Source organism: Mytilus trossulus, chromosome 3, assembly GCF_036588685.1.
Source record: "Mytilus trossulus isolate FHL-02 chromosome 3, PNRI_Mtr1.1.1.hap1, whole genome shotgun sequence".
NCBI classification, from domain to species: Eukaryota; Metazoa; Mollusca; class Bivalvia; order Mytilida; family Mytilidae; genus Mytilus; species Mytilus trossulus.
The window spans coordinates 91573162-91585768 of record NC_086375.1 but is presented as its reverse complement, the minus strand read 5'-3'; the positions used below and the strand labels follow the sequence as shown (position 1 = coordinate 91585768).

The 12607-nt window shown below is 31.5% G+C and overlaps 1 protein-coding gene across 6 annotated transcripts in view; it reads left to right on the top strand.

The window, feature by feature from the left end:
• The first annotated feature begins 2228 nt into the window (after positions 1–2228).
• The window catches only part of LOC134712834 (fibrillin-2-like), a 120671-nt gene continuing 110292 nt past the window's right edge, over positions 2229–12607 (top strand). For 3 of the 6 annotated variants that reach the window (XM_063574788.1, XM_063574790.1, XM_063574789.1), the window contains exons 1-2: positions 2229–2710; positions 10831–11155. In XM_063574788.1, coding sequence (XP_063430858.1) covers positions 2621–2710; positions 10831–11155 — 415 coding nt within the window. In that variant the 5' untranslated portion in view covers positions 2229–2620. Of the gene's footprint in view, positions 2711–7973; positions 8177–10830; positions 11156–12607 lie in introns of those variants that run through there. The other 3 variants (XM_063574784.1, XM_063574787.1, XM_063574785.1) reach the window with 2 other exon arrangements.

Here is a 12607-nt window from a genome sequence, read left to right as displayed (position 1 = left end):
AAGAGAAGTGCAAGTCATGTCGTTAATCAGATAACCGGGTAGGAATTCTATTATTTTAATTGTTTCAATCCCATATTGATTTAATATGATAAATATCAATGAAAACATCTATATTCTGTCAAAATCAATTAGAGTGGCACGGAAATGCAATAGAACATGACAACGAAATGCCAGCGGCATTCAAATGTCCAACTCGGTTTACTTATTGTTTAACATAAATTTACCTGTCAGACAGACATGCTTTTCTTTGTATTCCATGGTGTTTCTACAAACTTTTCTTGTTATGAGAAAGATAACATGCATGTTATAATTTACAGGTTTTTCACATAATAAAAATAAGGTATCTGTAGTACATGATTGACAATTAACATTTAATTATGTACATGGACATAACCACTTATAAGGCCTACCTGATCGCGTAGATACATTGTCTATTTAGTATAACGACCAAGATACACATATATAACTTTGAATATCATGCCTCTATTACCTAACGATGCTAAACAATGTTATACTTTAGTGTAAACGTGATACCTCTAAAAATTAGAATCACAAAAATACCGAACTCCGAGGGAAATTAAAAACAGAAAAGTCCCTAATCAATGGCAAAATCCAAAGCTAAAACACATCAAACGAATGGATAACAACTGTCATATTCCTGACTTAGTACAGGCTTTTTTTCTTATTTAGAAAAAAGTGGATTTAACCAGGTTAGCATCAACTTTGTTTCAGATTTAAGTCAATACATGAATACTGAGAATATAAAAATATCATGTCACCCACAATTATCTTTTGTCGCATGTCAGAAATAAGAACGCAGTCCTAAAGAATCGACTACTTTACAAGATATCTAATTACTTTGTTCGACAACACGGCTTCTGTTATCAGAATATAACAATATATACCTGTTTGAAAAGAGAACACATATGTATTTTGACCGTCAAACATTTCAATCAGTTGATAAGTACAGAATCGGAGATATAGCAAAGTTACTCCTTTTTATATGAGTATTTAGTTAGTCAAAGAGAAAGATATGTTAGTATTAAGTTACTTCTTTTTATATGAGCTTTGCGTTACTCAAAGAGGAAGGGTTCATTGTAACATTCCTTTTTTTATTTTAGAATGCAGATGGTCAAAGAGAAAAGGTATTTGGTAAAGTCACTCCTTTTTATATGATTTTTTGGAATAGCCACTAAAAAATAGTTCATTGTCAAGTCACTACTTTTTATCTGACACTTTAGATAACCAAAGTCAAAGAGAAAGAATGTTAAACCTTAAGATACTCTTTTTCATATCCGAATTTACATAACCAAAGAGACAAACAGTCAAACTTCAAGTTACTTCTCTTTTATCTGAGTATTGGGTTAACCAAAGAGAAAGAGAGGTTAACCTTAAATTAATCCTTATTATATGATTGATTGTTGGTTGCTCCGCATTAGCACAAAAAGGCTATATCGCCGTGATCCTTATTATATATCCCCTAAGTATTGCCTGAGATGGCCAAAAAGAAATAGCTAACTGTAAAGCAGTAAGTATCCAAGTATTGAGAAACCTAAAGAAATAGATAAACTAATATAAAGCTAAAGCTATCTGAATATTTTGTTAACAAAAGGCATTTTAACAGTTTAACCTAAATTTACTCCTTTTTATCTGATAATTTATACAACCAAAGAGAAAACAGATTAACCTTGAGTCATTCCAATTCCATTGAAAGATAGGTTTACCCTGGCGAACCATCTCTACAATTGTATTTGCTTATATTTGTGTTCTTGTAATATATGCTGCAGAATCGGGTAGGTGGAGGTAAAGGCAACACTTTCAGGAAATCTTAATTCTTTTCCGTCCGTGGCTCTCCTTTTCATCTCTTTTTTTTTTTGGAAAGGGGGGGGAGGGCATATGAGGAGTCTCAGAACCTTATTTCTCTATTTGCGCATAATTTAGTTTAGGAGGTCCTGATTTAATACATTTTGCACACAATACGAGATTTCGACAGTTGCCAATTCTAATGTTGAAAATTAACCCACTGAGTAGGAGTTAAACGTGTTTCGTAATGTTTAACCACCTAGCATATATAACGAAACATTAACTGCGTATAATACTACCTCCTGTCACGAGGCCATTACACAAAATCTTTATAGGAAACTAGCAATAAACTGTTGTGATCTTACTTTGCCTTCAAAACATACATGACGCTATTATGATTGGTGTTTTAATGTACACCTGTAAGGTAAAGTCAAGATCTATGATTACTTCACTATTCAGAGGAGATATGCCCATCCTCTGGGCTAAAACAATACAGTGATGTATGGTTCAGTGGTTTCGGAGACAGCGAAAAGTTAAGGTACACTGTCCTTGGGGCCGATTTTGAAAGATGAAAGTGATAAATATATTCAGTTAGCAATATTTCACCTCATTAGAACATACAAAGTTTCATATACACCCTAGTCGAGAGGATAGTACACATACAGCTTCATAGTCGCTTTAAAGTGGGATTCTGGTGGAAAAGTATTTAATTGACAAAAAGGAGCATACAAATTAAGAATTACATTACTACATCTTGGAAGAGTGAAATGAAAAGATAAATTTTGTGAAAATAAGTTTCTTTTTGGATTTATGAACAATGGATCAACGTCCAGAATGGATAGATCGGTTCAGGAGTGACACACTTCCAAGAGCACACACTGATGACGATTATTGGAGATCATCTTCGGTGAGATTTTATTCATGTAAACATACTGGACTACAATGGACAGAAAAATCATATAAAGTTAAACGTCTTAAAAACTCTATAAAAATACTTTTAATTTTCCCTTAAAATCCCTAAACTGATGTTTACCCTTAAGACTAGTAAAAAATTGTTAAATTTCTTTGTTCCTTTCGTTCTTGTTATTTCTTGTCATGTAAAATGTCAGAAACAATTTCGATTTTGTTAAATTACAGGACCGAATACAAACATATGAGTCATATTGTATTGTACCATGTTAGAGACTTCCGTCAATTTCAATACACAGTGTGACATTCTTTTCTGAAACTTCATCATTTCATTACATTGGCTTTGTAATACATAAACCTTTCGTCTTCTGTATTTTTGTATTTCCAGAGCTGCCAATTAATGGAATTTAAAGAGCTGTCTCGTTTTTGAGAAGTTAATCTGAATTTAGTTTTTCCTGCCATTTCGTCAATCTTACGCTAGTGAAAATATTGTTTTGTTGTTGCAAAAATAGAAACTATCTTGCAAAATATTACGTACTAAATGAAGTTTCATTTGTCAATGAACTAAAGACGGAAGAAACAGTTCATTTATGATTAATGAAATGTTAAAAATGCAATTTTTAGTAATTAATATTAATAAAAATTACAACTCGACATAAAATTACTTTTTCAAATTAAGTGCCGGTAAATATACGCTAAGTTTATCATTCGATGTTTCTTTAAAAAAAATTTTTTTTAATTCAAACTGCACTATTTCTAAGTGGTTCGTCCTCCTTCTGATCTCTTATGTAATATTTAATTCTGAACAAGAGAATGAATATTGCTTTAACCTTTTTATTCATGTGACGTTAACCTTACGATGTTATTTGTCATTATAATTTCCGTGTAATAATTGTAAGTTCGACAGTAACAGCATTCTTATGATGTGTATTGTGTTATCATCATAAAATAATAATGTTTTCCTTTTTATGTCCTGTCAGGATATTGGTAATAATTCATTGGTCATTACGATATAAAGTGCTTCAACTCTTGTCCTTAAAATAAGTAGGAAAAAACCCATGTTGACTTCCAAATACTATGAAATGTAATACAATTTTGATACATTAGAGAAATAAGAAACCAGACCATATAAACTATATATTTAAAGTAAAATACACATTCAAAAACACCATGTAGCTTCCAATGGATAACCACTTACGTACACAAGAAGGCATGTTTTTTCAAACTAAGATCAACATGTAGCTAAGGTGGTCACAGAGCCCTATTGGTCAAATGATGATACTCGAGAATGAAATCCAGAGATCAAAACCAAAATATTACTTGTTATTTTTCATGAAGGGCTCATTATAAGACTTAATTGAAATGGGTAGTATTTGTGGCAGTCCAGTAACCTTTAAAAGGATCAATATAGTCAAACCCTTAAAGAATGAACTAGTTCCATTATATGCAGAAACTTTATTGATCTTAGGTATTTTTCGTGTCCGTGGAGGGACTTTTACGGTCGATTATATACGGTATGGGTTTTTATGCCCCATTTATGGGCATTATGTTTTCTGGTCTGTGGGTCCGTGCGTCCGTTCTTCCCGCTTCAGGTTATAGTTTTTGGTCAAGGTAGTTTTTGATGAAGTTGAAGTCCAATCAACTTGAAACTCAGTACACATGTTCCTAAGGATATGATCTTTCTAATTTAAATGCCAAATCAGACATTTCCCCTATTTTCACGGTCCATTGAACATAGAAAATTATAGTGTGGATGGGGCATCAGTGTACTATGAACACATTCTTGTTCTTATTGTTTGCTGTACAGTTGTCAACGATTGCTTTTATCAACTTCATTTAAACTTTGGTTGATATTTGTCTCATTTGGCAATCGTATACCACATCTCTTTTTCATAAACTTTTATATTCTTTTTTCTTGGGTAAATAGAAAAAAACAATTCATCACTTTGATAGCGTGCATCCTATTATAAATGAACATCTATAGATCATGTTTTGTTTTGTTGTTGTTGTCTAAGTCAATGTTATTAAACCAGGAAATGGCAAAATAAGATCACTATTTTCGAACTAGTCTGTAATAGTTATAATGAAGGCTGTTGCAAGACTATATGGAAATTATTTATAATTGCACTTTTTATCATTTGAATCAAGCGACGAAATATTGTTAGTTTTATAGATAAAAAAACCAAGGGGATAAAATCTGGACACTCATGTCTTACAATGTCAGTTATAATGTTGCTTTGGTGTCGAAATCAATATACTTTCACTAAATTTGCAAGTTTACAAAAACTTTTTGGAAAAATAAATATCAATGAAGACCTTACTCAAAACGCTATTTTATTTTGTTTCATAACAAAATAAGGAGATATGTTTTGATTTGCCAATGAGACCATGTGAACAGCTTCAGGTGAATGTATGGCCTTCAAGACCAATAAATGTCTTCAAAATTTATATTTGAATATAGTCGCTGTAAGCATGTACTAACACACACTTTTCTTCCAACACCGTTAAATAGATATAAGAAGATGTGGTATGAGTACCAATGAGACCACTCGCCATTCAAGTCACAATTTATTGAAGTAAACTATTTTAGTTTAGATTTACCATGGATAAAAGTGTATATGGGTATATTTTAATATGGCAGCCACCCAATAAGAAATATGACCGAAAGACATCTAAGAGGTCAACTTACAGTATTCAACAATAGAAATGGCCTTGCTTTATCTTCTCCTTTCTTGTCTTGTCTTGTGTTGTCCTTTCTCAAAATTTTCTTCTGTCTCTTATATATTATATTTTTATTTTGTTTATTTATTTGCGAAACAAACGAAAAACAAATTTTGATAATAGCAAATATATAAACAAAACAAACATAAGAAAAATACGACAATAATAGAATACATGTTAAAACAGTTAGTGGTCTCCTTTCCTCAGTTCTAATTACTCTTTAATAAAAGAAACAACTGTCATATTCTGTTTATTTTTAGAGGTTTAAATGGTACAGACCAAAACATGTCTACAAAGTGTCAAATTCTAAATCAGAAAAAAAACCACTATGATATGACCTAAGACAAACACAGACGAGGTTTCTGACTTGGAACAGATACATAAACATTTTTTTTTGTCTATATAAATATCCTTTTAACGATAGCATTATGGTTATATAAATATAATATTTTTCATAGTTATAAAAATTAATGTTCAAATTTCACATAATCATAAATTAGTCAATATTATTGCTTCCACAACTGATTTATACCCAAAGTGTGTTGAAATCATCAACCAAACCCAATAAACCAAATAATTTAATTATATAAATAGTTATGCTTGTTATCATTTTAAATCTTTAAAAGTAAATGGGATTAAATGTGACTAATAGATTGGAACTTTTGGTCTATAACGTCATCCTTCATAACGAAGACTAACGAATGTTAGTACATTATACTATTCATCGATGACTTTCTTTCCTATGGTACAATGTGGGTAGTGGATTAAATCAATGACTGAATTTTCATTTTTTTATATTGGATCTGATTAAAAGGAAGATAACAAAAATGAAATTGTGAATTCGTGAATAATACATGAGCACAACCACACAATAAGTCTGCTGGTCTGTTAACGGTCTTTATCTGACAATCGTGTCGTGTCACATTGTGGAAAATTGCCATTCAAATTTTGGAGTTGTGGTGCATGTCAACGAGAAAAAAGGGGGATATTAAGAATAACAACAATTTGTAATGTTATTTAGTTCTAAGTCAAAAAGAGTTTTCTTAAAACTAATTTCTTTTACTAATTAACCATCCTATAAAACAAAATTTAGTAAAACTATATCACCAAATAACTAACAATTTTTTTGACACAAATGTTCCCAAGTTTACTCGAATTGCTAAAACGAATTTTGTAATATAAATATAGAATTAGAGGGATACTGTATTGTTGAAATAACATGCTTAAATTTATCCGTTCCAAAATGTTTTTAATGCAAGGTTGCCTTTATTTTTTAGATTCCCGTTTTGCTTTAACACCAATGCATTGGCATGCAATACAATATAATGTGCTATGAATTGTCGGGGACTTTAAGTGTATTTCAAAAACAATTTTCGTTTGCGTTACTCATTTCTTAAAATACCAGGACCGAAACCCAAACTTTGAAAAAACATAACATATATAACTTGGGAGGTACGAATGCTGACTCTCAACCACATATCTTCACAACAACATAAATAAAACTAAAGTTTATTTTGGTTTGTATTCACTTATATATAAAATGTATAAATTGATGTATTGCACCAACGTTGACCCTTGTTACCTGATGTCTCAGATCAAAGGATAGGTAGTAATCCTACATTATAATTAATTACTTTTATCTCAGGTAGAAAGATGTATCCGTTTATCATCATTATACAGTATTTGACCAAACAACGCCTGTCTGTATATTGTTGTTTATTATTGGTGTACGCTGATAGAACATTTGAGCACCAAGTTTATATAACGTTTTCCTGAAATAAGCAGAATACTATAAGAAAACGAAAGCCTTTGAAATATTTTATATCTGTACTAAGTCGAGCTAACGTAACTATTGGTTGTTCATTTTTTTGTTTGCCTATTTTTTAAGGAGTCGAAAGTTAGCTAGGTCAATTGTGCTGTCGACTATGTTTAGTGATTCCCAATATCAATTGTATTCTTAATCTCTTTTGACCTGCTACCCCCCCCCCCTTCCATGACGAACCAAAATAAATCGTGTTGTCACCTCCTCTAATCATTCAAAACGTTCGTCTGAACCAACAAAGACAATGTTACGACTAAATATCTGCAAGCTCTTGCTTTTTACAAAAATGTATTACAATTTTTTGTGAAAGGCGTAGGTATGTGTCTTATCTCATAAAAACTATTGATTTCATCATAATTTTTTGATGATCATATTGCTTTGTATTTTTGTCTTTGAACTGCCCGCTGTATATCTTTAAATCTGACTTAATATTTTTTACGAGTTACAAGCCTGATACCATCGATGGTGTCAAAAAGTGTTGTTCTTGTCTGTCCAATTTACTAGTTTAAATATTTCGACATTATTTTTGAATTATGATGTAATTATAATTGTATAAAAATTTGAACATTTAAAATTGTACATCTTCAGGGCTTAATATTTTTTGATGAGTAGATTAGCAAGAATTTAAACTGGGAATGGGGACCGGGTACTTCACTGAACAATTTGAATATGCCTTGGGGTAAAAACCACAATTCTACCCATATATCTGATCAAAGTCCCACATTAAGTTGTGTCAAAATTAACAGATAAAAAAAACCTGCACTGACGCACACCACACATATTTTTTTCGAAGTGTTAAAACAGCTTATTGAAAATTACGATTTTCTAATTGAAATGGATATAGAAGTAATATTTGAGGAAAACGAAGATGAAACTGAAGAAACTAATGTCCCATTGAGATATAGTCAAAACACTAGAAATGTAAGTTTTTTAAAAGTATTTTGATTTTGGACTTTAACATTAAGGCAAACGAATTGCACTATTGCTACATTACCTTTTCTCGCAAAGACATTAACTGTCCGTACATAAAATTAAATACTAGGATATTTATTCCAAAAAAGAATGTCACTTTTGACTGTCAGAAATTGTCTTTTCACCAACTTATCGATGGAATTGGATTTGTACCGGTATCTATTATTTTTTTATATATATATAAAGCCACATATTTTACTGTAAACATATTGTATTCAAGAAAACGTTATACGTTTCCCTCAGTTTTAGTTTGTTACCCCAATTTTGTTTTTTGTCCATTGAGTTTACGAGTTTTGAACAGCGATATACTACTGTTGTCTTTATTTATATATAGTATATATAGCTACAAGGATAAAGACATAAATACGAAATATACAAAAGATTTAATAATTGGGATTAGAAATAGTGAACTTATATAAATACGTCTCCCTAAATTCCAAAATAAAATTACATGCTTTGAATACACACACAGCTGAATAGCAAACGAATATGTAAAGGGGTGAAAGGTGTTTTTAGAAAAATGGGAATGTAGAAGTTAGATTTTATTTTAATTTTATCTTCTTCATAAAGAGAAAACGCCACTGATATCGTATTCCAAATCAGTTAGCTTGCCATTCCAAATAACTAAGCACGAAAAGCAGCCATTGACTTCCTGTCGACTTTTTAAACGTTCTGTTGACCTGATCGCCATTAGCAGTCGTCTAGAGTTTCATAATTACCAAACTGGTACCTTTTTCTTGTAGTTGCTCTTTAGAGAATAGTTGAATGCATATATCAATAGGAACGTCGTGTCTTTAAGTATCTGTGTCAGTTTTGACTCACGTCTTTCAAACAGCACGATAAGAGTTACATTTATTGGGATCTCATGTTCAGCAAAAAAAGTAAAACTACATAATTACAGAAGTCCAAGGAAATTCAAAACGGAAAGTCCCTTAAAATTTGGTCCAAAATCAAAAGCTCCAAAACGTACAAACCCATAACAAATAATTGGCAAAATCAAAAGCTCTAAAATGAAAAGTCTATTAATAATTGAAAAAATCAAAAGCTCCAAAACGAAAAGTCCATTAACAATTGGAAAAAATTAAAAGCTCCAAAATGGAAAGTCCATTAACAATTGACAAAATCAAAATCTTTTAAACGAATGTATAGTTCCTTTGTTAACGTGCTCGATATATGAATAATTTTTGTTTACTATACTTTTTATTTTATTCAAGCTTTCAAGGACTTTTAATTGTTTTGATTTGAGTGTCGTTAACGTTTCTACCTCTTTCCAAAAGAATAATATAAAAGGAAATATATTTCAAATAAGGAAAAACATCTAATGATCAGTTGCATTTTAGCACAGCATCAGTAATATTTACGACTTTCATTGTTTTGTTGATTTTTTTAAAAAGTATTTTATGACTTAACTACTCAAACGTAGATCTCGCTGGAGCAACTAATATTGAGACAATAAAACGAAACGGAAAGGACCATACTTTGTTTGTTTATATAAGTCCATTCCGGACCTATGGTATATAATGGTCTATAAAATTGTTTATACTGATTTAAAGCTTCGTGTCTGGAGGGGCATATTCTGGTGGATGATTTTATCGGTAGATAAAATGACCATTTAAAACTTTTTTGATACGGTTATCATTTGTTGGAATCGTAAATAAACTTTTTGAAATTGCCTGACTTCATGTAGCTGACCAGTGAAGCTGCCTCCAGGAATATTACAAATGACTTTGTACATAAATATAAAACTTTTGATCTACTTAAAACTATTTATTTTGAATTAAGATAAACATATTTTTGCAAACGTTATTTCTACAACAACAAATAGATATGAAGAATACTAGTAATTAAGAAAGGGAACAGGAAACGATTGACTATGAAAGTTCCAGATATATAATAAAAATACGCTTGTGATCCATTATTGTTAAAAACGAATTGGCAAAAGCTTGTTCAAGAAGACGGGATAAAAAATACAAAAAAGTATCAATTATCCGGCCTCTTTTCGCACTCCTTTGTAGAATCGACCCTCTTTGAGTTATTGTGGTGACAAATTTGACATTTTTCATTTTTTGATATAAATGAAGCCGTAGGCAAAATGAGTTGTACGATAGTCAGTGAGACAAATGTTCTACAGAATTCAAACGACGTACACATATATTCAACTAAAGGTCACTCAGCAGCCGCCAACAGATGCAAACTATAATGTGCGTCTTAGCCTATTTTTCACTTTTATATGCCTTTATGTCTGATACCCAAGGTCATTTCCATCAGAGTCTGATGTCCACAATCACATTCCTCAAGAGTGATACCCATAATGACACATCATAGAATATGATGCCAACTGGCATACGACTCAGAGTCACAGTGCTGAAAAATTTAATAATATATCTCGGCTCCACTCTATTTGAAAATGCTATTGGTTTCTGCGAGTCGATGAATGTGTGCGTTTAATGTATTAATATTTATAAGCTATAATATAACCTCAGAAACTAAAAATAAAATGTATCTTGCATTATATTTGAGATTGTTAACATTTGTATCTATCTGAAATCTGGTGATGTTGAATTTAACTGTCACTAATATATCACACATTTTTTGCATTCTAGACGCCAACACGGTACCAAGAAAACCAGTATGATCATGCATTTGGGGGAGGAGGTGGAGGAGGCGGAGGGGGAGGAGGAGGAGGATTACACAGACATGAAAAAAGACATCATCATTCTCATCACAATAGTAGCCGTGCCGTCGACGGTGACGGGGTAGATGGTTACGGAAATTCTACAAGTAATTCCACATTAAACAGTCGGAAATCCTTACGTGGCTCTGATAAAAAGAGACAGAGAAAGTGTGGATTAGTTATTTTATTATTATTAGGTGCTTTGTTAGTTGCTTTCGGGATTGGACTCTTAGTGTATTTCTTATTACTAGATTGTAAGTATATTTTGTTTTATAAAATGTTGTTATACTAATTATTGAATGTTTAATAACAAGTTAGCTTAAACACAACGTATGTGCATACCGGATTCGTCCTATATCGGTATCAACATATTGCAAGGCACATACAACTTTGCGACTATAACGTTCTTCCACACAATCTTATTTCAATCTATGAAGATTTGTATTTTTTTCTTTGATATTACAAGCTATTGTTTTGTTTTTGCTTTTACAAGAAAGAGGATTACCATGGCTAACTTTAGAGATAAGTAATATCTATTGGTACCAAAGACGCAATGCCAATTTCTTTTGTATTAGTCTGATATGTCATTCAGGCAACGTGTCAAACATGCAAAGCTAGAACCAATATTAAAGACAGATTATTGTCTGTTTACAATATCCAAGGACAGTCGTTGTACTTCATGTGTAACTAGGTGAGTTATAAACATGAATGTTTAACCTTTTGGAACTAATTTCATATAGTGCTCGTAGAGTAAAACTTTGGTTGGTTTGCTTGCTTTATATGTATAAACGTTTAACTAAGATTTGTAATTAAGATTGACATCTTCAAACATTTTATGTACCCATTTTAAAACATGTTAATGTGAATGTAATATACAAACAAAGCAAGCAAGCTTACCAAAGTCTTGCTCTACATGCAATAGGAAATTAGCTCTAATGACCATAATGACATGTAGCCAAATGTATTGCTATATTTAGCATCATGATTTACGTATTGCCGGAGGAACATAGTTTGATTTGATTAAGAAACTAACTTGAAATTAAATAGTTTTTTTTCGTTATGCACATAATATGAATTCATGCGAAAGAAATATTTTTTTAGTTTAATTGAATTTTAAAACATACCCTGAAACAAGATACCTAAAATATTGAATTCAACATCATAATATTCAGTGAATACACGATTTTGTCTCTTTCATCTCCATCAACACCTGGGGAGTGTCATAACATACTTTTTGATGCAGTTTGGCTATAAGTAATATGTCTTTATTACATAGAATGTATTAAGATATGTATTGTACAATGAATGTGTCATATTGTTCACGGGTTGATTAACAAAGGTTGAGTGAACGCCTTTTTAGACTTTGTCATATTCCCGCGGGAAACAAAATGACTATCGGGAAAAGTATGCAAAGGATGAAGTGTTTTAATTTAAGTGGAACAAAAGGAATGCACTCAATTTTCACCTTACTGACAATGAACGAACTGTGTATACTGGATGGTTAATCAGCAGAATGTATATTAAAAATATATTTTTATGACTAAATACATTAACTCACTTGACGCTTGATGTATTTGTTTAACAATTACAAATAAATCATCTAGCTTACAGGTTAGAAAGAATTGTCGAAACGAGATACATTAAAAATACGTGATCGGTTGTGGATCCAGAGTCAGTTTAAAAAGGGGGCCACCAAGGAATCGTCA